At 46.7% G+C, this 27,365-nt stretch overlaps 1 protein-coding gene across 3 annotated transcripts in view; it reads right to left on the bottom strand.

The window, feature by feature from the left end:
• ncf1 (neutrophil cytosolic factor 1) overlaps positions 1–26,864 on the bottom strand; it is a 93,052-nt gene extending 66,188 nt beyond the window's left edge. For all 3 annotated transcript variants that reach the window (XM_078421949.1, XM_078421948.1, XM_078421950.1), the window contains exons 1-4: positions 26,602–26,864; positions 12,005–12,085; positions 7,926–8,001; positions 188–353 (exon numbers count right to left, since the gene is read on the bottom strand). In XM_078421949.1, coding sequence (XP_078278075.1) covers positions 188–353; positions 7,926–8,001; positions 12,005–12,085; positions 26,602–26,673 — 395 coding nt within the window. In that variant the 5' untranslated portion in view covers positions 26,674–26,864. The remainder of the gene's footprint in view (positions 1–187; positions 354–7,925; positions 8,002–12,004; positions 12,086–26,601) is intronic.
• Between the last annotated feature and the right edge of the window lie 501 nt (positions 26,865–27,365).

Genomic DNA, 27,365 nt, shown 5'->3' with positions numbered 1-27,365 from the left:
GTCCCATTAATGCTGGCTCTCCAACCTGTTTTACTTTCCCACAACGTCCTACACATTTGTTCTGGTTCTCCCTGCTGCCAAGTTCCAAATGTAGTGGCCTTCAGGCCTGCAGCTTGGAGGCTGGCCAGTGAGTTTGGTTGTGGGCTGTACGAAGGCCGGGTCAGTGGGTGGAGGGGTCTGTACTCACGGGTGAGGAAGCGGCAAGGCAACGTCGTCTGGGCGGACCTGCAAGAAGCTCACAATCCACTGACAGCGCGAGATCTTGGAGGGCAGGTTGAGCAAAGACTGGAAGTACTCAGAGAGAGTACTCTGCCGGTTTTCAGTAGCCTTGTGTCCCTCCAGCCATCTGGGAGCTGTGGATGGAAATATACATATCATAACTTCACTCCGAGCTGGGGACAAGGCATCATATCTTCACTCCGCCATGGAGCCAACGCATCATAATCACTCCGCGGTGGGGTCAACACACATCACAGCTTCACTCCGCAGCGGGGACAATGCATTAGAACTTCACTCTGCCCTGGGGACAATGCATTTGAATCTCACTCCTTGGTGGGGACAACGCATCATAACTTCACTCCACAGTGGGGACAACGGGTCATGGCTTCACTCCACGGTGGAGCAACACATGTTAAAACTTCACCAATAAAAGCAAAAAATACGGAAAGCACTGAACAGGTCTGGCACCAGCTGTAGACAGAAAAGGGTTAATGTCTCAGGTCTAGGTGTTCATTTATTATCTTCATTCACTGTTAAAGCTCTCCCCGTTGGATTGCAACCTTGTTGTGGTCGGGGAGCTTGTGTGTCTCAGTGACCCCTAGAGCTATGCCAGCGGGACCCCTAGAGCTATGCCAGTGGGACCCCTAGAGCTATGCCAGCGGGACCCCTAGAGCTATGCCAGCGGGACCCCTAGAGCTATGCCAGCGGGACTCCTAGAGCTAGGCCAGCGGGAGATTTGTCTCCTGTTAGGGTTTCCCATGCTGGACAGGTCGAAGGGTAAAGACGAGACGGAGAGCGATCCACTGGTCCTCCAGGTTGGGGGTTGAGCACAGGGCTAACAACCCCGCCTCGTAAAACAAATATGTTACGGAAACAATTGAAGGAATCAACACTACTGGGCATGACGGACTTCCAGGGCTATCGATAGACGCTAGGATGAATGTCAATGGTGAAAGCCAAAAGGAAGAAACAATGTATGGTGGACCCAGCAATACAGCACCAAGACCAAGCTGAAGATATACGGGTCCTCTCCACCCTGTTATACTTCTCGGAATGCTGGAGAATGACAGCGAGTGACATCACCAGCTGTCAGTCTTCCATACTAAGAACCTGAGAAGAATCCTTAGAATATTTTGGCCAAACACAATATCCAACCAAGATCTCCTTGCTCAATGCCAGTAAGAGAGTATAGACACCATCATCATGAGAAAGCGCTGGAACTGGATTGGCCATATACTGAGAAGAGAACCAGACAGCATCCCAAGAATAACCCTGCACTGGGCACCAGAAGGGGAAAGGAAAAGAGGAAGACCCAAAACCACATGGCGTCAAACTGTGGAGGAGGAAATGAAAACTATGGAATTGACCTGGGGTAGTGTCCAGAAACTAGCCCAGAATAGACCGGAGTGGAGAACCTTTGTTGTTACCCTACATGCCAGGAGGCATAATGGGCAGTAAGTAAGTACCGTTGAAGCTGCACTCTGCCAAAAGCAAACATACAACTTATAGCCACTCTGCTACCGGAAACCAATAGACCTGGTATTAGATGTGCGTCAGGAGGCATTCCACGTGAATGTAAAGGGCATTCTGGAGTGAATTTGGCTTCATGTACACAGCAGGAAACTATTAGGAACTATTAGGAATCATGGTTTGGAAGTGAGGTAACATGATGCATAGGCTACCACGGGAAATGCAGGTTAGAAAATCCATAGACTTTGAAGGTGTCGTCAGAGAATTATGGGGCATGCAGAGTAGATTCAGCAGGACTTGGCCTGGATTGAAGGGTTTGAGATATGAGAGAGATTGGATAGTTTAGTTTAGAAACAGCATGAAAACAGGCCCCTTGGCCCATTGGGTCCATGCCAACCTACAATCACTTGTACACTAGCTCTATCGTAAACACCAGGGACAATTTACAGAAGCCAATTAACCTACAAACCTGCGCGTCTTTGGAGTGTGGGAAGAAACTGGAGCACCCGGAGAAATCCCACAGTCACAGGGAGAACGTACAAACTCCGTACAGACAGCACCCAGAGTCAGGATCAAACCTTGGTCTCTGCCAACTCTACCGGTGCACCACCGTGCCCGCCCTAATACCTGGATGCCAGGTAGCTGGGCTTGTTTTTCCTGGGCTAGAGGATATAAAAACATCAGGAACATCTACGGAAGATATAGACAAAATCATTTTCTTGTGGGAGTGGATCAAAAACTGAGGTGAGAAGGAACTTTTTCACCCTGAGAGTTGTGAGTTTGTGGAATTCTCTGCCACAGAGGGCAGTGGAGGCCAGATCACTGGATGGATTTAAGAGAGAGTTAGATAAAGCTCTAGGGGCTAGTGGAATCAAGGGATATGGGGAGAAGGCAGGCACGGGTTATTGATTGTGGACGATCAGCCATGATCACAATGAATGGCGGTGCTGGCTCGAAGGGCTGAATGGCCTCCTCCTGCACCTATTTTCTATGTTTCTATATTTCTATGTAAGACAGCATAGTTTTAAGGTGAGAGGCAGGAATTTTAACAGAGGGGTTTCTGAGGGTTTCCCCCCCCCCTCCCCCACCCACTGTCCCACACCCTCCAACATTTTGTTTTAAACACAGTGGTTGAGATCTAGAATGTGCTACCAGCGAAGCTGGTGAAACCAGATATAAGTGCAGTGTTTTGGATGCATTTAGACAGAAGGATGCAGTCCTTTTCAGGCAAATGGGGTGATGGTAGATGGGCAAGAAGGTCAGCATGGATGAGTTGAGAGAGATATGGGCCAGGCATAGGTAAGTAGGCCTAGCTTGATTAGGTAGCTTGGTAGGTTAGGCTGAAGGGTCCGTTTCTATTCTGTACACCTTTATTACTCAAGAACACAATGTCAAATACGCTAATCCCATTTGCCTGAATTCAACCCATAATTCCTCTACTTGTTTCCTATCCAATTATCTGCCACAAAACTTTTAAAACAATATAATTGTGTCTGGCTTCACCACCTCCTCCGGCAGCTCGTTCCAGATAACCAGCATCCTGTGTGAAAAACGTACCCCTCAATCTCCTTAAGAATTTTATCTAACTCTCTCTTGAAAACATCCAGTGAATTGGCCTCCACTGCCTTCTGTGGCAGAGAATTCCACAGCTATATGACTTTCTGGGTGAAAATGATTTTCCTCATATCAGTCCTAAATGGCCTATCCCTTATTCTTAAACTGTGACCCCTGGTTCTGGACTCCCCCAACATCGGGAACGTTTTTCCTGCATCTAGCCTGTCCAATCCCTTAAGAATTGTATTGGTTCCTATAAGATGCCCTCTCATCCTTCTAAATTCCAGTGAATATAAGGCCAGTCGATCCATTCTTCACCATATCTCAGTCCCGCCATCCCGGGAATTAACCTGGTGAACCTACGCTGTACTCCCTCAATAGCAAGAATGTCCTTCCTCAAATTAGGAAACCAAAACTATACACAATACTCCAGTTGTGGTCTCACCAGGGCCCTGTACAACTGCAGTACCACCTCCTTGCTCCTATACTCAAATCCTCTTGCTATGAAGGCCAACATGCCATTAGCTTTCTTCACTGCCTGCAGTACCTGCATGCTTACTTTCAGTGACTGATGTACAAAGACATCCAGGTCTCATTGCACCTCACGTTTTCCTAATCTAACACCACTCAGATAATAATCTGCCTTCTTGTTCTTGCCACCAAAATGGATAACCTCACATTTATCCACATTATACTGCATCTGGCATGCATCTGCCCACTCACCCAACTTATCCAAGTTACCCTGCAGTCTCATAGCATCCTCCTTGCAGCTCACACTGCCATCCAGCTTTGTGTCATCCACAAACCTGGGGAAGTCACATTTAATTCAGAGTCCAGGACCACATGGGGGCCCTGTCCCTCATCATCAGGGTGCATGTGAGGTGGCATGGCGATCTTGGGCTTAGCCTGACAGCTCAGTCTTGGTATCGAAGGCTGGTGATCTCAGGCTTCTCCCTGCAGTTCTTCCTTACCTCGAGAGGAGGTGCTGGCTATCTCTGGCTTATCCTGGTGGCTCAGTCTTTGCCTCTGTGTGTGGGTGCAGTCAACCATTCTCTGTGGGCAGGTAGAGGCACTGGCATCTCAGTTGGGACGCTGGCTGTCCAGGGCTTTTTCCCGGCAGCTTAGACTTGACCACATGGTGGCGCTGGTGATCTTGGGTTTGTCCCAGTGGCTCAGTCTTCTTCGAACCCGTGACAGTGGAACACAGCTAGCTGGGAGGCTCCCCACTTTCTCCTTCGCCCCCTCGTCTCCCCTCCCCTCGTCTCCCCTCCCCTCCCCTCCCCTCGTCTCCCCTCATCTCGTCTCCCCTCGTCTCCGCTCCCTTCTCCTCCCCACTCCCTTCTCCCCTCAGGCTGGAACACTTGAGTTTCATTAGACTGTTGAAGTTCAGGTGGGCCAAATCAACGTCAGCTAATTGGACCCTGTTGTTACCCATGATGCTGGGGATTGGCCTTTCCTGGCCTGTCCGCCATTGATTGGGATCAGAGCAGCATCCGAGAAAGCCCCTCATAATGTGATAAATCTCTTAAGGTCACCCCTTAACAGAGGGGTGAGAAGAAACCCAGCATATCCAATCTTTCCTTATAACTACTGCCCTCCACTCCAGGTAACATCCTAGTGAATCTCTTCTGCATTTTCTCTATGGTTTAGTTTTAGTTTACAAATACAGTGAGGAGCCAGGCCCTTCGGCCCACCAAGTCCGCGCTGAACAGCGATCCCCGCACTCTAACACAATCCTATATATACTAGGGACAATTTAACAATTTTACCAAGTAAATTAACCTACAAACCTGTACATCTTTAGAGTGTGGGAGGAAACAGGAGCACCCGGAGAAACCCCATACTGGGCACGGAGAGAACGTACAAACCCCATACAGACAGCACCTGTAGTCAGGATGGAACCCATGTCGCTACCGCTGCACCACCATGCTACCTCAAGCTGTCATATCCTCCCCGTCGTGTGGCAACTAGAATTGTACCATTGATCCAAATGCCATCCAACCAATGTTTTGTACAACTGCAACATGACATCCTAACTTTCATACTCCTATGAAGACAAGCACACCAAATGTCTTTTCAGTTCACTGTCCCTTGTGTTGCCACTTTCAGGGAGCTGTGGACTGGCACCCCAGGTCTGTCTGCACTCCTGAGTTTCCTGCCATTTACTCCGTATGTCCTATTAAAATTTTACCTCCTGAACTACATTGCCTCAACTCGTCTGGATTAAGAGCTCATCTCTGCTGTATCTTAAGGCAACCTTCCTCACTATCTCCAACTCCACCAATGTTTGTGTTGTCTTCAAACTTATGAATCAGCCCACCAACAATCTCTTCCAAGTCATTTCTAGACATCTCAAAGTTAAAAAAAGATGTGTGGAGCGAGCTTTTGTTTTACATAGAGTGGTGGGTGCCTGGAAAGTGCTGTCATAGAAACATAGAAAATAGGTGCAGGAGGAGGCCATTACCACCCATACAGAGTGGTGGGTGCCTGGAAAGTGCTGTCATAGAAACATAGAAAATAGGTGCCAAAACCGCCATACATTGTGATCATGGCTGATCATCTGCAATCAGTAACCTGTGCCTGCCTTCTCCCCATATCCCTTGATCCCACTAGCCCCTAGAGCTCTTTCTAACTCTCTTTTAAATTCAACCAGTGAATTGGTTTCCACTGCCTTCTGTGGCAGAGAATTCAACAAATTCTGGGTGAAAAGGTTTCTTCTCACCTCAGTTTTAAATGGCCTCCTCTTTATTCTTTGACTGTGGCCCGCGGTTCTGGACTCCCCCAACATTGGGAACATTTTTCCTGCATCTAGCTTGTCTAGTCCTTTTATCATTTTATACGTCTCTATAAGATCCCCTCTCATCCTTCTAAACTCCAGTGAATACAAGCCTAATCTTTCCAACCTTTCCTCATATGACAGTCCCTCCATCCCAGGGATTAATCTCGTGAACTGCACTACCTCAATAGCAAGGACGTCCTTCCTCAAATTAGGAGACCAAAACTGCACACAATACTTCAGATGTTGTCTTACCAGGGCCCTATACAACTGCAGAAGAACTTTGCTCCTGTACTAATATCCTCTCGTAATGTAAGCCAATATGCCATTAGCTTTCTTCACTGCCTGCTATACCTGCACTCTTACTTTCAGTGACGGGTGTACAAGGACACCAAGGTCTTGTTACACCTCCCCTTTACTTAATCTGACACCATTGAGAAAATAATCTGCCTCCTTATTTTTGCTGCCAAAGTGGATAACCTCACATTTATCTACATTATACTGCATCTGACATGCATCTGCCCACTCACTCAACCTGTCCAGGTCACCCTGCAACCTCCTAACATACTCTTCACAGTTCACACTGCCACCCAGCTTTGTGTCATCTGCAAACTTGCTAGTGTTACTTCTAATTCCTTCATCCAAATCATTAATATATATGGTAAACAGTTGCGGCCCCAACACCGAGCCTTGCGGCACTGCCTGCCATTCTGAAAAGGACCTGTTTATTCCTATTCTCTGTTTCCTGTCTGCCAACCAAATCTCTATCCATCTCAATACCCTACCCCCAATACCATGTGCTCTAATTTTAGTCACCAACCTCCCGTGTGGTACCTTATCAAAGGTTTTCTGAAAGTCTAGATACACTATATCCACTGGCTCTCCTTCATCCATTTTACTTGTCACATTCACAAAAAATTCCAGATTAGTCAAGCAGGATTTCCCCTTCATAAATCCATGCTGACTTGGACCAATCCTTTTACCGCTATCCAATTGCACCGTTATTACTTCTTTAATAATTGACTCCAGCATCTTCCCCACCACCGATGTGAGGCTAACTGGTCTACAATTCCCCTTTTTCTCTCTCGCTCCTTTCTTGAAAAGTGGGATAACATTAGCTACCTTCCAATCCACAGGAACTGATCCTGAATCTATTGAACATTGGAAAATTATCACCAATGCCTCCACCTTGCAGTACCACCTCCTTGAGCCACCTCCTTGAGTACCCTGGATTGCAGACCATCAGGCCCTGGGGATTTATCAGCCTTCAGTCCCATCAGTCTACCCAATACTATTTCTCGCCTAATGCAAATTTCTTTTCTGTCAGGGGGGGTGTGGGGGTACAACAATAGTGGTGTTTAAGAATCGTTTGGATAGGGAGGGAATAGGGGGATATGGACCATGTGTAGGCAAGATTAGTTCGACACAGACATTGTGGGCTGAAGGGCCTGTTCCTGTGCTGTACTCTTTAATGTTCTAAAATTTGGATGTACTATTAATGAATTTAGACTTGTGGATAATCATCCTATTCTGTATAGACAATAGGTGCAGGAGTAGGTCATTCGGCCCTTTGAGCAAACACTATTTGGTGGCATTTGTCACCTAATTGTCTTTCTGAGTTCCATTCTGTAATCAAGACCTCGTTTTATTGTTAATCAAGTCTCTGTGTAAAACCTCGTCATCTGAGGATATAAACAATGTATCAAAGTCACACTTGACAGATCAACTTTGGTTGCCTCCTGGTGCGCACCCCTTACTTCAAATAAATAAATCACCCCTTACTTCAAACACCAACTCTGTGTGGCCTTTTCATGTTGCGCCTACACCTACTTCCCTTTCTGAATAAATACATATTTCCCATCCTTCAGTCTCTTCTAATTTTGTAACCATCCTGTCTTTGACGAACCTGGTAAATGCGGGAGAGTCCTGGCCTTGGAATCTATTTCTCCAGCTTCAATAGGAAACAGCTCCTTCAGCATTTTCTAATTTATAAAAAAAGAAATATAGAATTGTTAAATACAAAATAGAAATGTGTGTTTATACAGCATTTTTGTGTCAGAAAGAAAGCACCCTATCCCACTCCACCATTTTGCAGTTGTCCAAGAAAGATGTCAATGAAATGCAGATGCTGGAATTCTGAAATAAAAGCAGAAAAAAACAAGAAACACTCAGCAGGTCAGGCAGCATCTGTGGAGAGAGAAAATTGGTGAATGTTTCAGGTCAGAGAACCTTCATAAGAAATTTGTCTGGGCCTCCATGTGAAATGATTGACTGCACACCAAGTTGTACTTTCTCACCTTAGAGGCTTTAGTTTAGTTTAGTTTAGAGATATTGCATGAAAGCAGGCCCTTCAGCCCATTAAGTCCACGTTAACCATCGATCACCTGTTCACACAAGGTCTATGTTCACAAGTTCAAGGATTAGAATTAGGCCATTCAGCCCATCGCGTCTAATCTGCCATTCAATCATGGCTGAGATCTGCCTCCTCATCCCATTTTCCTGCCTTCTCCCCATAACCGTTGACACCCGTTCTAATCAAGAATATTTCTATCTCTGCCTTAAAAATATCCACTGACTTGGCCTCCACAGCCGTCTGTGGCAATGAGTTCCACAGATTAACTACCCTCTGACTAAAGACGTTCCCCCTCACCTCCTTTCTAAAAGAGCACCCTTTAATTCTGAGGCTATGACCTCTGGTCCTAGACCCTCCCACCAGTGGAAACATCCTTTTCACATCCATTATCTATGCCTTTCATTATTCTGTAAATTTCAATGAGGTCCCCCCTCAAACATCTAAACTCCAGCGAGTAGCAGCCCGATGCTGTGAAATGCTCATCATCTGCTAGGAAAGGGTGCAGAATGGATTTACATAGAAACATAGAAAATATTGGTTGCTGGACGAGACCGGTCCCTCATGTACAGGAAACCTCTGCCTCTAAAGAAATCCCAATGGTCCAAAAATTTGAATTCTTGCCCATTGCACCAACTCGTGAGCGATACAATCATCCAGCCTATTTTCCTATTCCCACCCTCACCAGCACATGGCATCGGGAGCAATCCAGAGATTATTACACTTGGTCCTGTTTTTTAACCTTTTGCCTAACTCCCTGTATTGCCTTTGCAGGACTTCAACTCTTTTCCTACCCATGTCACCTGTGCTAACATTCACAACTACTTCCCGCTGCTCTCCTTCCTCCTTGAGAGTGTTGTGCAGAATGTTCGAGACATCCTGGATCCTGGCACTGGAGAGGCAGCACACCATTCTGGAGTCTTGACTGCTGCCACAGAATCTCCTGTCTATCCCTCTGACTATTGAGTTCGTAAAACAAGGATATTCTTAAGCACAATCTCTTCCACACGGTGTGATCAATACATTAGATAGACACAACTCAGTGGTCCAGGCAGCACTGCAGGAGAAAATAGATAGACGATGTTTCGGGTCAGAACACTTCTGCAGAGTCCTGATCCGAAACATCACCTATCCATTTTCAGAGATGCCGCAGTTACTCCAGCACTTTGTATTTATCTTTAGTATAAATCAGCATCTGTAGTTCCTTTGTATTACATTTTGGCAGCTCCACTGCAAAAGCTGATCAATACATTGTTGTGTAGAATCATAGAGTGATACAGCACGGAAACAGGTCCTTCGACTCAACTTGCCCACACCGGCCAACATGTCCCATTTACACTAGTCCCACCTGCCCGCGTTTGACCCATATCCCTCCAAACCTGTCCTATCCACGTACCTATCTAACTGTTTCTTAAATGTTGGGATAGTCCCTGTTTCAACTACCTCCTCTGGCAGATTTTTCCATATACCCGCCACCCTTTGTGTAAAAAAGTTACCCCTCAGATTCCTATTAAATCTTTTTCCCTTCAACTTAAACCTATGTCCCCTGGTCCTTGATTCACCCACTCTGGGCAAGATGCTCTGTGCATTCACCCAATCTATTCCTCTCATGATTTTGTACACCTCTATAAGAACAGCCCTCATGTTCCTGTGCTCCAAGGAATACAGTCCGGGTCCGGGTCCACAAAATGGCGGCACTGCCCTAGCAGCTGCCGCTCACCTGCGGTCCATTTGTCTTTGTGTTTTTGTTGGTTTTTTTTTTGTCTTAGTTGTAGTTGTGATGTGGTGTTTTTGTGTTTGTGTTCTGTGTGTGTATGTGGGGGGGAGGGGGAAACTAACACTGTAAATATGTGTCCCTTCCGAACGGAGACCCGACCTTTGTTTTCTGGGCCGTGTCTCCGTTCCTGCTGCGGCCTACCATCGGCCCAACTCCTGGAGCTGTTGGCCTCCATCGGACTTACCATCCAAGTCCTTGGATCGGACTTACCATCACCGGAGCCGGCCGTCTTCGGAGGCTGCGGGAGCGGCTGCGACTTGCCGCGTGGATTCCGACATCGGGAGCTCCGGCAGCGGCAGCGTGTTCGCCCACCCCGGATCGCGGGGCTTGGGGCGCGGACATTTCACCGTCCGGCGCGGCCTAAGATGGCCGCGGGATATTTCTCTGCTGGGCGGGGGTTTCAATGTCGGGAGCCACGACCGCCCCGACGTGCAGCAACAGCGGCAGCGACAGCGTGTTCGCCCGCCCCGGATCGGACTTATCATCGGCGGAGCCGGCCGTCTTCGGAGGCTGCGGGAGCGGCTGCGACGTGACGCGCCTTGGGCTTGGCCCGCTGTGGACCGTCCGGTGCGACCTACAACCACAACAACCTGACCGCGGGCGAGGACAGCAGGAGAAGGGAAAGACATTGTGGCCTTCCATCACAGTGAGGAGAGAGAGGACTGGAGGAGACTCACTGTGATGGATGTTTCTTTGATGGATGTTTCTTTTTTGTGTGTTTTTTGGGGGTTGGGTGGTTTGAGTGCCTGTTTGATGCTTTTATTGTTGGACTGTGTTTTTGGGGGTTTTGGGGTGTGTGATTTGAATGCCTATTTAATGCTTCTATTGTTGGACTGTGTTTTGGGGGGTTTTTGGGGTTGGGTAATTTGGGTGCCTGTTTAGTGCTTTATTGTTGGACTGTGGGTGATTGAATTAACATTTTGTTCAAGATGGCCGCGCCGTTGTGTTTGGCTGCCTGCCACTGTATGTTTCTTTTTTTTCCTAGTCAGATGTGCAGCACTTTGGTCAACGTGGGTTGTTTTTAAATGTGCTATACAAATAAATTGACTTGACTTGACTTGACTTCTCAACCTCTCCCTAAAGCTCAACCCTCTAGTCCTGGTCACATCCTTGTAAATCTTCTCTGTACCCTTTCCAGCTTGATAACATCTTTCCTATAACATGGTGCCCAGAACAGAACACAATAATCTAAGTGCGTTCCCACCAATGTCTTATACAACTGCAACATGACCTCCCAACTTCTATACTCAATACTCTGACTGATGAAGGCCAATGTACCAAAAGCCTTTTTGACCTGTGACCCCACCTTCAAGGAACCATTCACCTCCATTCCTAGATCTCTCTGCTCTACAACATTCCCCAGGGCCATACCATTCAATGTGTAGGTCCTGCCCGTGTTAGACTTCCCAAAAAACTCAGATTTGTGATGCATGACCTCCCAGGTACAAAACCATGCTGACTATCCCTAATCAGCCCTTGTCCATCTAAATGCCTGTATATCCTATCCCTCAGAATACTCTCCAGTAACTTTCCAACTATGGATGTTAAGCTCACCGGCCTATAGTTCCCAGCATTTCCCTGCAGCCCTCCTTGAATAGAGGCACAACATTTGCCACCTGCCAGTCTCCCGGCACCTCTCCTGTATTTAAATAGGGCACAAAGAGGGCAGATACCGGTATACCTCCATTCCCTGCATTACCATATGCCTATCTGAAGAAGTCTGGTTATCTGAAGTTGGTGAACTCGAAAGGCTTTGCAGCACTCCACTCAGCGGGGATGATGCAGAGCCCGAGGACAAGTTTGCAGTACTCGGGCTCTTGTTACACCTCTTGCATGACCATTGAAATTAACTACTTACATGGAAATCGTAGATTTCGGAGAACTTTCTGTAGATGAGCTTCTCTGACAAGTCACTCCACTTCACCATCAGCATATAAACCTGAAAAGAAAACACCTCGTTAGCATTCAATTTAGTTTCATTTACAGATGCAGCGCAGAAACAGGCCCTTCGTCCCACCGTCTCCGCGCCGACCAGCTATCGCTAGCACTGGAGAGACAATTTACAATTTTACCGAAGCCAGTTAACTGACAAACCTGTACATCTTTGCAGTGGGGTAGAAAACCGGAGATCCTGGAGAAAACCCACGCTGGTCATGGGGAGAACGTACAAACTCTGCAAACACAGCACACTAACCTGGATCTCTGGTGATGTAAGGCAGCAACTCCACCTATGCCACTGTACCTCCCAAAGAGAAACTATCCCATCTCCTTTCCCTCCAACGTTGAATCAACATGGAGAGACAATTTGGAGGAGATCCGGCCCACCACCACAGTGTCATCAGCAAACTTGATGATGGAGTTTGAGCTGAACCTGGCTGCTGAGTTTGAGCCCGCTGACTGGGGGCTGGGTTGAGCAGGGAAAAACTGGAGAGGGGTCATTGGGAAGGGGGAGGATTGTAGGGAGGGAGGCGTGTGGCTCTATCAGTGAGGCAGATGTTTTTTTGTCCAACCTTCGTCCAAAATGACGTTCCCATTTTCCCTGGTGCGCTGCTCCAATGGGAGTTATTGGCCTCCTTGTGAGCCTCAGCTTGCTCCAGTGCTCACCACAATATTTAACCTCTCTTTGGCAAAGTCCGTGGTCCCTGCATGCTTCAAAAGATCCATTATTGTAAATGGGTAAATGAGAGCCAAAGAATGCCTCTCCAGCTTGCTTGAATGTCGGTGGCCCTCACCTCGGTTGTCATGAAATGCTTCGAGAGACTAGTCAAGAACCACATCTGTGCCCTCCTTCCTCACAACATGGACCCGCTGCAGTTCGCATACCGTCCGAACAGATCCATGGATGATGCGGTCTCCCAGGTTCTGCACACCGCTCTCTCTCATCTGGACAGCCAGAAGGGGGGCTATGTGAGGATGCTGTTCATTGACTTTAGTTCAGCTTTCAATACCATAGTCCCACCAGACTTGCTGAGAAGCTGTTGGAACTGGGGCTTAACACTCCTGTGTGCCTGGGTCCTGGACTTTATCACCGCCAGGCCCCAAGTGGTCAGGATGGGGGAACACACATCTAGCCCCCTCACCCTGAACACAGGATCCCCCAGGGTTGCGACCTTAGCCCCCTACTGTACTCCCTGTACACACATGACTGTGGGGCCAGGTTCAGCTCAAACTCCATCATCAAGTTTGCTGATGCCACTGTGGTGGTGGGCCGGATCTCTGACAATGATGGGAAGGCCTACTGGAAGGAGGTGGCTGATGTCGCGACAATAGCCACCTCTGGTGTCGGGACAATAGCCTCCTCTTGAATGTCAAAAGAACTAAGGAGCTGATTGTAGACTTTAGAGGGGCTCAACATCCAAGGACGTACACGCCACTGGAGATAAATGGGTCTACTATGGATAGGGTGAGCAGCTTTAAATACCTGGGAGTCCACATCAAAGAGGATCTGACATGGACAACGCACATTGCCGCACTGGTGGGTAAGGCCTTTGCTACCTCAGACAGCTGAGGAAATTCAGAGTGTCTCTGAGGATCCTTCATTGCTTCTACTCTGGGGCTGTAGAGAGCATCCTGTCTGGCAACATTACAGTCTGGTTTGGGAACAGCTCTGCCCAGGACAGGAAGGCCCTGCAGAGAGTAGTGCGTTCGGCTGAACACACCATAGGAACTACACTCGCCCCCCCTGCAGGACCTATACATCAGGAGGTGCAGATCAAGAGCAAGCAAGATTATGAGGGACCCCTGTCACCCCAGCAACGGACTGTTCCAGCTGCTACGGTCAGGCAAGCGCCTCCGCTGTCACGCTGTGAAAACAAAGAGGATGAGACGGAGTTTCTTCCCACAGGTCATCAGGATTGTTAACTATTATAACTCCAGGGACTACATTTTCTTTTCTGTATTAATTTAAATTTATATGCTGTAATTGTAACTTTTTTTTTGCACAATCCGCAGGCATTGCCACTTTCATTTCACTGCATATCGTGTATGTGTATGTGACAAATAAACTTGACTTGACTTGACTTGACTTGGGTAACAAGGAAATGGCGGAAGACTTGAACAGATACTTCGGATCTGTCTTCACTAAGGAACACACAAACAATCTTCCAGATGTACTAGAGGCAGAGGATCCAGGGAGACAGAGGAACAAAAAGAAATTTGCATTAGGCGATAAATAGTATTAGATGGGATTGAAGGCTGATAAATCCCCAGGGCCTGATGGTCTGCATCCCAGGGTACTCAAGGAGTTGGCTCAAGAAATCGCTGACGCATTGTTGATCTTTTTCCAATGTTCAATAGATTCAGGATCAGTTCCTGTGGATTCGAGGATAGCTACTGTTATCCCACTTTTCAAGAAAGGAGCGAGAGAGTGAAAACAGGGAATTATAGGCCAGTTAGCCTGACATCGGTGGTGGGAAAGATGCTGGAGTCAATTATTAAAGAGGTAATAACGATGTATTTGGATAGCAGTAAAAGGGTTGGTCCAAGTCAGCATGGATTTATGAAGAGGAAATCCTGCTTGACTAATCTTCTGGAATTTTGTGAGGATGTGACAAGTAAAATGGATGAAGGAGAACCAGTGGATGTGGTGTATCTAGACTTTCAGAAAGTCTTTAATAAGGACCCACCTGGGAGGTTGGTGAGCAAAATTAGATCACATGGTATTGGGGGTAGGGCATTGACCTGGATAGAGAATTGGTTGGCAGACAGGAAGCAAAGAGTAGGAATAAATGGGTCCTTTTCAGAATGGCAGGCAGTAGGGAGTAACACTATCAAGTTTGCAGATGACACAAAGCTGGGTTTGCAGATGACAGTGGATGGCAGTGTGAACTGCGAAGAGGATGTTAGGAGGTTGCAGGGTGACCTGGACAGGTTGAGTGAGTGGGCAGATGCATGACAGATGCAGTATAATGTAGATAAATGTGAGGTTATCCACTTTGGTGGCAAAAACAAGGAGGCAGATTATTATCTCAATGGTGTCAGATTACGTAAAGGGGAAGTGCAACGAGACCTTGGTGTCCTTGTACACCAGTCACTGAAAGTTATACGTGCAAGTACAGCAGGCAGTGAAGAAAGCTAATGGCATGTTGGCCTTCATAACGAGAGGATTTGAGTACAGGAGCAAAGAGGTCCTTCTGCAGCTGTATAGGGCCCTGGTGAGACCACATCTGGGGTATTGTGTGCACTTTTGGTCTCCTAATTTGAGGAAGGACGTCCTTGCTATTGAGGCAGTACAGTGTATGTTCACGAGATTAATCCCTGGGATGGAGGGACTGTCATATGAGGAAAGATTGGAAAGGCTGGGCTTGTATTTACTGGAATTTAGAAGGATGAGAGGGAATCTTATAGAGAAGTATAAAATTATAAAAGGACTAGACAAGCGAAATGCAGGAAAAATGTTCCCAATATTGGAGGAGTCCAGAACCAGGGGACACAGTCTATGAATAAAGGGGAGGCCATTTAAAACTGAGGTGAGAAGAAACTTTTTCACCCAGAGAGTTGTGAACTTGTGGAATTCTCTGCCACAGAAGGCAGTGGAGGCCAATTCACTGGATGAATTTAAAAGAGAGTTAGATAGAGCTCTAGGGGCTAGTGGAATGAAGGGATATGGGGAGAAGGCAGGCACAAGTTACTGATTGTGGATGATCAGCCATGATCACAATGAATGGCAGTGCTGGCTCAAAGGGCCTCCTCCTGCACCTATTTTCTATGTTTCTAGATCAATAGACAATAGACAATAGGTGCAGGAGGAATAGGTGCTTCGAGCCAGCACCGCCATTCAATGTGATCATGGCTGATCATTCACAATCAGTACCCCGTTGCTGCCTTCTCCCCATACCCCCTGACTCCGCTATCTTTCAGAGCTCTATCTAGCTCTCTCTTGAAAGCATCCAGAGAATTGTCCTCCACTGCCTTCTGAGGCAGAGAATTCCACAGATTTACAACTCTCTGACTGAAAAAGTTTTTTCTCATCTCCGTTCTAAATAGCCTACCCCTTATTCTTAAACTGTGGCCCCTGGCTCTGGACTCCCCCAACATCGCGTACATGTTTCCTGCCTCTAACATGTCCAATCCCTTAATAATCTTATATGTTTCAATAAGATCCCCTCTCATCCTTCTAAATTCCAGCATATCCAAGCCTAGTCGCTCCAGTCTTTCAACATACGACAATCCCGCCATTCCAGGAATTAACCTAGTGAATCTATGCTGCCCTTCCTCAAATATGGAGACCAAAACTGCACACAGTACTCCAGGTGCAGTCTCACTAGGGCCCTGTAGAAACCTAGAAACATAGAAAATAGGTGCAGGAGTAGGCCATTCGGCTGATCATCCAGCTCAGTATCCCGTACCTGCCTTCTCTCCATACCCCCTGATCCCTTTAGCCACAAGGGCCACATCTAACTCCCTCTTAAATATAGCCAATGAACTGGCCTCAACTACCTTCTGTGGCAGAGAATTCCACAGATTCACCACTCTCTGTGTGAAAAAAAACTTTCTCATCTCGGTCCGAAAAGACTTCCCCCTTATCCTTAAACTGTGACCCCTTGTTCTGGACTTCCCCAACATCGGGAACAATCTTCCTGCATCTAGCCTGTCCAATCCCTTAAGAATTTTGTAAGTTTCTATAAGATCCCCCCTCAATCTTCTAAATTCCAGCGAGTACAAGTGCAGAAGGACGTCTTTGCTCCAATACTCAACTCCTCTTGTTATGAAGGCCAACATTCCATTGGCTTTCTTCACTGCCTGCTGTACCTGCATGCTTCCTTTCAGTGACTGATGCACTAGGACACCCAGATCTCGTTGTACGTCCCCTGTTCATAACTTGACACCATTCAGATAATCTGCCTTCATATTCTTACCACCAAAGTGGATAACTGCACATTTATCCACATTAAACTGCATCTGCCATGCATCCGCCCACCCACACAACCTGTCCAAGTCACCCTGCAACCTCATAGCATCTTCCTCACAGTTCACACTGCCACCCAGCTTTGTGTCATCTGCAAATTTGCTAATGTTACTTTTAATCCCTTCATCCAAATCATTAATGTATATTGTAAATAGCTGCAGTCCTAGCACCGAACCTTGCGGTACCCCACTAGTCACTGCCTGCCATTTTGGATGGAACCAATTTATCCCCACTCTTTGCTTTCTGTCTGCCAACCAATTTTCTATCCATGTCAGTACCCTACCCCCAATACCATGTGCTCTAATTTTGCCCACTAATCTCCTATGTGGAACCTTGTCGAAGGCTTTCTGAAAGTCATGGTAAACTACATACACCGGCTATTCCCAGTCCATCAGCTTCAGAATCGGGAGTAGAAATGGCAGATGGAGTTTAATGATACCTTATTTAAGGTGGAGCATAAGGCATAGAATAATTTAGCATAAGAACAGGCACTTTGGCGCACAATGACCATCACTTATCTAACTGCACATAACCCATATCCCTCCATTACCATATGCCGATCTGAAGAAGTCTGAAGAAGGATCTCGAACCGAAACATCACCTATCCATGGTCTCCAGAGATGCTACCTGATCTGCTGAGTTACTTTGTGTCCTTTTGCTTATCCAAATGTCTTTTCAATACCACTATCTGTTTCAACCACCACTTTTGGCAGCTTGTCCAGACACTCACCACCCTCTGTAATAAACTTGCCCGGCACAAGTCCTGAGGATGCGGAAGCTTTGCAGAAGGTGCAGGTTCACCTGAATGCTATAATGTAATAAGATGCTAGTTTCTACCAAAGTTAGACACAATAAACTCAGCAGGTCAGGCAGTATCTCTGGAGAAAATGGATAGTTTTGTTTATTGTTATGTGTACCGAGATACAGTGAAAAGCTTTTGTTGCGTGCTAACCAGTCAGCGGAAAGACAATACATGATTACAATCGAGCCATCCACATTATACAGATAATCACAGTATAAAGGGAATAATGTTTAGTGCAAGATATAGTCCAGTAAATTCTGATTAAAGATAGACCAAGGATTTCGAATGATAGTAGTTCGGGACCACTCTCAAGCTGCAGATAGGATGGTTCAGCCTGATAACAACTGGGAAGTAACTACCCCTGAATTTGGAGTTGTGCGTTTTCACACTTCTGTACCTCTTGCCTGATGGATGAGGGGAAAAGAGGGAGTGACTGGGCTGAGACTCGTCCTTGATTATGCTGGTGACCTTGCCGAGGCAGCGTGAAGTGCAGATGGAGTCAATGGAAGGGAGGTTAGTTTGTGTATGGTCTGGGCTGCGTCCACAACTCTGCAATTTCTCCGCAATGGAGCTGTTCCTAAACCAAGTTGTGATGCATCCCGATAAAATGCTTTCCATGGTGCATCTGTAGAAGTTAGTGAGAGTTGTTGGGGACATGCCGAACTTTCTAAACCTTCTAAGGAAGTGGAGGCGTAAATGTGCTTTTGTGGTCATTGCTCGATATGGGTAGTCCAGGGCAACTTGCTGGTGATATTTACTCCGAGGAGTTTGAAGCTTTCATCCATCTTTACCGTCATCAATGATAAGTGATATTTTGGGATCCTTCTTCAGACCACAATTTACCAAAGTACTGCCTGGATTAGAGGATGAAACCAACCTCCCTTCCATTGACTCCACTAATACTTCACGCTGCCTCGGCAAGGCCAGCAGCATAATCAAGGATGAGTCTCACCATGGCCAATCCCTCTTCTCCCCTCTCCCATTGGGCAAAAGGTAACGAGATGTGAAAACGCACACCTCCACATTCAGGGACATTTTCTTCTCAGCTGTTATCAAGTAACTGAACCAAACCAAACCAAAGAGCAGCACTGAGCAACTGTATACCTCCTCACTGGAGACGCTCGGACTATCTTTAATCAGACTCTATTGGACTTTATCTTGCAGTAGACATTATTCCCGTTATTCCCTTTACCCTGTATCTGTACACTGTGGATGGCTCTAGCACACAACAAAAGCTTTTCACTGTGCCTCGGTACATGTGACAATATACTAAACTCAAATACTAGCTACAAGGAGAAGTTGGACAAACTTGGATTGTTTTCTCTGGCACATCAGAGGCTGATGATAGACCTGATGGAGGTTTATAAAATTATGAGAGTTGTACCTTTGGTGACAATCAGAATTGTTTCCCAGGTTGAAATGATTAGTGACCAAAGTTGAGGTAAGGTTTAAAGGAGATGTGCAAGGTGTTTTTTTTACACAGAGAGTGGTTGGTGCCTCGAACACATTGTCAGAGGGCAGTGGTGGAGGCAGATATGATAGTGGCTTTTAAATATTCAGTAAATGGAAGGGTATGGATCACACGTAGGCAGAGGAGATTACTTTAACTTGGCCCACGACCTCTCCAGTAGGTTCAGCACGGACATTGTGGGCTTAAAACACTGTTCTGTGCTTTGTTTAATTTAGTTGAGTTTAGTTTCTTATTGTACCATGTACAGTGTGAAGCTTTTTTGTTGCATTCTACCCAGTCAGCAAAAAGACTATACATGATTACAATCAACCTGTCCACAGTGTACAGATACAGGACAGAGGGAATAATGTTTAGTGCAAGATAAAGTCCAGTAAAGTCCGATTATAGTCTGGGCGTCTCCAATGAGGTAGATGGTAGAATGTTTCCAAATCCACACAGGACGTGATGTTAAAAATCCAAAGTGCCAAATGTCAACTTGCTCCCGGTGGTGATGGGAGACTTAGACACTCATCTATGCTCCTCCGATGTTGAGAAAGGCTGGACAGCCACGTCATTGGGATTATCAAGTGGGCTCCTACTTTCATCGATGTTTAACTGACTCGGCCCACGACCTCTCCAGTAGGCTCAGCGGTGCGTTCTGGCATCCCAGAACCACCCCCCTCTGCATCTGCCCAGCCAACTTATTTGGGAGACCAGATGGGGTCTTTCCTCTTCAGCCAGAGCCACTGGCTACTCCATGATGTTTCCTTGATGGCTTGGCGTACGGCTTGTCTGTTGATCCCCAGGTCCTTCATCAGTCTTATTGTAGATGTTGCCACGAATCCCCGACATCCAACTTCTACCGGGCAGATCTTTGCTCTCCAGCCCCGCTGTTCTGCCTCCGCTGCAAGCTCTGTATATCGCAGATACTTTCTTTCGAAGGCTTCCTGCACAGCATCCTCCCAAGGGACTGTGAGCTCCACAAAATATACCATGCGCTGCGAGTTCAACCAGAGGACAAGATCAGGCCTCAAGTTGGTGATGGCTATCTCTGATGGAACTGTATGCCGTTGGTCCACATCCACCAGCATCTGCCAATCCCGGGCTGCCTCCAGCTGTCCAAACCTGGTCCTTGGTGGAATTTTCCGTTACCTTTGCTCCCCCTCCCGAACAAAGGCAATTGGCATAACTGGTTTGGTTGTTCTGGGCGGCAGGTTGTTCTGGGCTGGTTGTTCTCCTGCTTTCCAGAGTCGCTAGCCAGGCATCTGAGTACTTGATTATGTCTCCAGGTGTACTGTCCTTGGGAGAGGCTCACTTTACACCCAGTGAGGATGTGGTTAAGCGTGGCTGGTGTTGAACACAGGGGTCATGATGGATCCTCACCCAGCCATCGGTTGAGATTTTTTGGGCTAGGAGGGACATCATAGGTTGCCTGAATGAGGAAACTTATCCTGCTCGCCTCCATATCCTACATGTCCTTCCAGCTGATCTTCTGCTTTTCCACACTCTCCCATCTCATCCACTGGCCCTGTTTAGCTTGCGACACAGCCTTGGCACACCTACCCGACTCCTCCTGTCGGCGGACTTCGGCCGCGACCAACTTCCGACGCTCCAGTGAGGATGCCTTGTTCCAGCAAGGTCGCTTTCCGCCAAGCCCCAAGCCACTTCTTCCATGTTGGACTTGCCCAATCATGTCGCCGTGGTGGACAGCAGATTTTGCCTCCTGTGTCGCATTCTTAGCCGTCCACTTCTTTCCTGTTGCCAGGGTTGGGGCAGCAGCTCCGATGACAGTGTCCCTTGATTCTGCCAGGGTCATCTCTAGTCTGACTTTAGTGCACTTGAACTCCTCTGTGAGGCTAGAGAGAGGCAGCTGAAGTACTCCCTGACTGTACAGGCCTACGCTGCTCAGGCATCGAGGAACACATAACCACTTTCTCACAAAAGAGCTGATTGTTCTTTCCATCTTCTCGACTCTTGTGAGGGTGATGTCATACATGGTTAGTGGCCTCATATGGTGAGGTAGTAACCCAAACTGCAGGCACCAGATTTTCAGCTTTCCAGGCAGCATGGATCGGTCAATGTTTGCCAGGCTTTCATGATTTCTTGCCTAAGCTCATTTGCCTGATCAGTGTCCTTCAGTTTAGAGTCATACCATCTTCCCAGACATTTGATTGGCTTCTCTGACACAGTTGGGATAGGCTCTTGATCAATGAAAGACCTTTGATATGTCACAGACGGACTCCAGACTTCAGCCGCTCGCCACCCACTACCCACTTGGAGGCCCTTATGATGACTTCCATTACCATTGTAAAAATCAATGGGGAGATGGTACACCCTGCCATTATGCCAATCTCCATGCAGTGCCATGTGGTGGTAAAGTCTGGTGAGCTGCAGATCTTGAAAATAAGCCTTGACAAGGCTTGCGATAGTCTCTGGTATCCCAAGGAAGTCACAGGATGCCCAGAGGAAACCGTGAGGGACAGTTCCAAAAGGATTGGCAAGGTCAAGGAAAACGACATGCAGATCTCTCTTCTCGTTTTGTGTAGTCTGGATTTGGTGCCAAATCATGCTGGTGTGTTCGAGACATCCAGAGAACCCTGGTATGCCTGCTTTTTGGACTGTTGTATCCACAAGGTTGTTTCTCTCTCAATAGCTGGTCATCCTCTGAGCTATGATGCTGAAGAAGATCTTACCCTCTACATTGAGGAGACTGATAGGCTGATATCTGTGGATTCCTTCTCTTTCGGAATCAGGACTCCACCTGCCCTGCGCCATGCTTTGGGTATAATTCTCTTCTCCCAAGCCACTCTCATTAGCCTCCACAGGAAGTGAAGAACATTAGGAGCACCCATATAGAGTCGATACGGACTCCCATTTGGCCCTGGGGGTGAAGATGCTCTGCCCGCTTTACCGTCTGTTCCGCCTCCCTCCACTTTAGATGACTAATGTCCATCTGGTGCTCTGGTTGTTCAATTGGTGAAATGTCCAATGGAATAGCTGTCTCCGGGTGTCTCTTGTCATCCACATGCATTCTTTCCAGATGCTCGTCCAGCTCCTGCCTTGATGTTTTCAGGTTGAAGGATCTTAATGAGGTAGAGGAGGACTACGCTCTGGTGAGAGGTGATAGGATGGTTCATTTGCTTTATAACAATAGGGAAGAAACTCTCTGAATGTGGAGCTATGCATTTTCACACTTCTGTACCTCTTGCCTCATGGGAGAGGGGAGAAGAGGGTGTGACTCTATGTCCTATCATCTCTCAATGAGTATTTCCCCTTTGTTTTTACTGTGGAGACAGACATGAAGACTGGGTTACTTGGGACAGTTACAGGAGTTGGCTGGAGGGCAGTCGGTTTTATGGTCGAGGAGGTGCTATGTGTCCTCATGGGGTAGATAAATGCTCCAGGCCTGATCAGATAGGGGATTGGTGGGCAAAATTAGAGCACATGGTATTGGAGGTATGGTACTGACATGGATAGAAAGTTGGTTGACAGACAGAAAGCAAAGAGTTGGGATAAATGGGTCCCTTTCAGAATGGCAGGCAGTGACTAGTGGGGTATCGCAAGGCTCGGTGTTGGGACCGCAGCTATTTACAATATACATCAATGACTTGGATGAAGGGATTAAAAGTACCATTAGCAAATTTGCCGATGATACAAAGCTGGGTGGCAGTGTGAACTGTGAGGAAGATGCTATGAGGTTGCAGGGTGACTTGGACAGGTTGTGTGAGTGGGCGGATGCATGGCAGATGCAGTTTAATGTGGATAAGTGTGAGGTTATCCACTTTGGTGGTCAGAATAGGAAGGCAGATTATTATCTGAATGGTGTCAAGTTAGGAAAAGGGGACGTACAACGAGATCTGGGTGTCCTAGTGCATCAGTCACTGAAAGGAAGCATGCAGGTACAGCAGGCAGTGAAGAAAGCCAATGGAATGTTGGTCTTCATAACAAGAGGAGTTGAGTATAGGAGCAAAGAGGTCCTTCTGCAGTTGTACAATGCCCTAGTGAGACCGCACCTGGAGTACTGTGTGCAGTTTTGGTCTCCAAATTGAGGAAGGATATTCTTGCTATTGAGGGCGTGCAGCGTAGGCTTACTAGGTTAATTACTGGAATGGCGGGACTGTCATATGTTGAAAGACTGGAGCGACTAGGCTTGTATACACTGGAATTTAGAAGGATGAGAGGGGATCTTATCGAAACGTATAAGATTATTAAGGGGTTGGACACGTTAGAGGCAGGAAACATGTTCCCAATGTTGGGGGATTCCAGAACCAGGGGCCACAGTTTAAGAATAAGGGGCAGGCAATTTAGAACGGAGATGAGGAAAAACTTTTTCAGTCAGAGAGTTGTAAATCTGTGGAATTCTCTGCCTCAGAAGGCAGTGGAGGCCAATTCTCTGAATGCATTCAGGAGAGAGCTAGATAGAGCTCTTAAGGATAGCGGAGTCAGGGGGTATGGGGAGAAGGCAGGAACGTGGTACTGATTGAGAATGATCGGCCATGATCACATTGAATGGTGGTAGTGGATCGAAGGGCCGAATGGCCTACTCATGCACATGTTGTTTATTGTCTATTGTCTATTGTCTAACCAAAAAGAGGTCCCAGATGCTAGAAACATACACTAGCAACAAGCGTAAAGGAGGAAACTGGCTTTGGTGGCAATGTTAGATGATAGAAAATGAAGAGGGACCTTTCCATGAAGAAAAGGTCACAAGAGGATGTGTAAGAGGAAATGTGGCAGGACTATGAGGAGGATTGATGTACAGTCAGTCATGGAGTCACACAGCATGGAAACAGGCCCTTCAGTCCAACTCATCCATGCCGACCAAGATGACCCATCTACACTAGTCCACCCATGAGTTTGGCCCATATCCCACTAAACCTTTCTGATCCATGCACGTGTCCAAATGCCTTTTAGTAACTGCCTCAACTATCTCCTTTGACAGCATATTTTATATACCTACCACCCTTAGTGTGAACAAGTTGCTCCTTAAATCTTTTCCCTTTCACCCTAAAACTTTATCCCCTGGTTCTTGATTCCCCTACTCTGGGTAAAAGGCTCTGTGCATTCACCCTAGAAGATCACCCCGTATCCTCCTGCATCCAAAGAACGAAGACCAGCCTTCTCCTACAGCTCACTCCCTCAAGTCCTGATAACATCCTCGTAAATCTTCACTGCACTCTTTCCAGCGTAACAACATCATTCCTATTTAGACACAAAATGCTGGAGTAACTCAACGGGTTAGGCAGCATCTCGGGAGAGACGGATTGGGTGACGTTTCGGGTCGAGACCCTTCTTCAGACATCATTCCTATAGCAGACTAACCAAAACTGTACACACACCCCAAATGCAGCCTCATCAACATCTTGTACAATTGTAACATAACATCCCAACTTCTATACTCAGTACCTTGATTGATGGAGGCCAATGTACTGAAAGCCTTCTTGACCACCCTATCCATCCTATCATGAACTCTGAACCTATACTCCGAGACCCCTCTACTCTACAGCACTCCCCAGAGCCCTACCATTCACAGTGAAAGTTCTGGCTTGGTTTGCACATCTGCATTAAATTCCATTAATCATTCCTCGGCATACTCACATGTACTCATACAGCATACTCACGTGTACTCATACAGCATACTCACGTGTACTCATACAGCATACTCACGTGTACTCATACAGCATACTCACGTGTACTCATACAGCATACTCACGTGTACTCATACAGCATACTCACGTGTACTCATACAGCATACTCACGTGTACTCATACAGCATACTCACGTGTACTCATACAGCATACTCACGTGTACTCATACAGCATACTCACGTGTATTCATACAGCATACTCACGTGTACTCATACAGCATACTCTCGTGTACTCATACAATATACTCATCTCCCTTATAATTTTCAATATTTCCAACAACAGTCAAAAACAAATCACTGCTGTTTGTCTCTTCTCAGATGATCAATCTACAGCATGTTACTGGGATTTTCAACACTTTATACAGTCTGACCTGCAATCAGATCTGGTGTCCATTTACTCACCAGCACCAGGGCGCAGTGACAGACTTGAGTCTTACGTTAAGTTCCACACTAACGAAGGACGAAGAATCCAGCCGACTCCTGGCAATCACTGGCAAATGGCAGCTCAACGTGCAGAAGGAACGTTGTAACACTGTCAGTTATTATAGACTGTATCGTGGAGTGACACAGCATGGAAACAGGCCCAACTTCCCCACACCGGCCAACATGCCCCAGCTACACTAGTCCCACCTGCCTGCATTTGGTCCACTTTCCTCCAAACCTGTCCTATCCATGTACCTGTCTAAATGTTCCTCAAATGTTGAGATAGTCCCTGCCTCAACTACATCGACTTGGAATCTGAACAAAGGTCTCGACCCAAAGAGAAACGTCTTTGGACCCATCTATCCAGAGATGCTGCCTGCCCCACTGAGTTACTCCAGCATTTTGTGTCTGTCCTCTGGTAGTTCGTTCCATACACCCACAACCCTTTGTATGAAAAGGTTACCCTGCAGATTCTTATTAAATCTTTTTCCCTTCACCTTAACTCTTTGTCCTCTGCAACTTGGTTAACCTATCTGGGCAAGAGACTCTGTGCATCTACCCGATCTATTGCTCTCATGAGTGCTGAATCTGCCGACCTCCACAGCCCACAGCTACCCCAGAGCCCACAGAACTGAGTGGGAAAACAAGCCATCCTTGATCCTGAGGGGCTGACAAAATATGTAGGATGGAACTGCAGATGCTGGCTTACACCAAAGAGAGACACAAAATGCTGGAGCATCTCAGCAGGACAGGCTAGTCTAGACCCAAAACAAGAGATGCTGTCTGACCCGCTGAGTTACTCCAGCATTATGTGTCTATCTTGATCCTGAGAGACTGCCCAAGGAGAAAAATTCCAATGCTTCAACTGCAGCTGCTAGTCTTTGACTTCATAATTCTTCCCCGGTTATTGCAATCACTTCCTGTTTGAAAGCTAATTCCAACTCATGGTCTGAATCTAGTGACAGGAACAATACACGCAGAAGTACGTTGTTATTTCCAATGAACTCGTGCTATTCAGGCACTTCCTCTATTCTGCAAAAAAATATCTAAGTTTACTAAAAAAAAAATCAGTTTTCAAATATCTCAGTCTTGCACACATTGTTGATTATACATTCTACAAATAACCAGAGAAACACTCAGAATATGACTGGATTTACTTCTAAATATGAAAGGATGAGGAGTTGAGGCACCTCATTCAGGAATATTAGTCAGTTACTAGTACTCACATAATACTGATTTGGGACAAATCTTTTTTCAAATCCCAGCACTTCGAGATGTCGGATGTAAGGCTCCTCCATCCTGGATGGTCAATAAATCTTAAAACGGCTGCAACTCAGATGCACTCGACTACCCATAGAAGAATGCTTTTGCCTAGTTTGTTTCCTCAAGTTGTGCCTCAGTTACATTTGATCAGTTTGAAAATACGATCCCGAGCGTAGACTGCGTTAACAGGACGAGACAGATCTTGTACTCCTGTGCCCATTGAGATGCAGCTGGCTGTGACTTGCCGTGATGCTCCTGAGCCTTTCTTCCCCTTCTTGAGATAGAGAAGTGAAAGTGACTAATGAGATTTCAGTTTGTGACAATTTTGTCACGTATAAATCTTATTCAAATCATCATCTGATTCTTAAAGCAAAAGCTGGAGTGGATCTCTGGTCCTCTGCTCTGCAGCAAGCATGTAGGATCCACTGGGACCCTTTACATTCCAAGGTCATGGATACACAACTGTGATTCAAGTATTTCTGGACCATTGAGCAGATGATGCTCCCTGGAATCTGGATCCTCAGAACTCAGGAAACCAGTGGAAGCAAATCATCCTCACTCCTGACAGATGACCTCAAACCAGCGTCAATGAAGGACTGATGCAACAATTTATCCTTGATCTCATGGGACTGGCTCCCGTCCTTTGAGATCTGATGCCTGATCAGATTTCAGGACTGGCATATTGCAATACCATCACGTTTAAAATCATTTGCACATGTATCTGGAT

This window comes from Rhinoraja longicauda, chromosome 26, assembly GCF_053455715.1.
Source record: "Rhinoraja longicauda isolate Sanriku21f chromosome 26, sRhiLon1.1, whole genome shotgun sequence".
NCBI lineage: Eukaryota > Metazoa > Chordata > Chondrichthyes > Rajiformes > Arhynchobatidae > Rhinoraja > Rhinoraja longicauda.
This window is presented reverse-complemented; position numbering and strand designations above follow the sequence as displayed.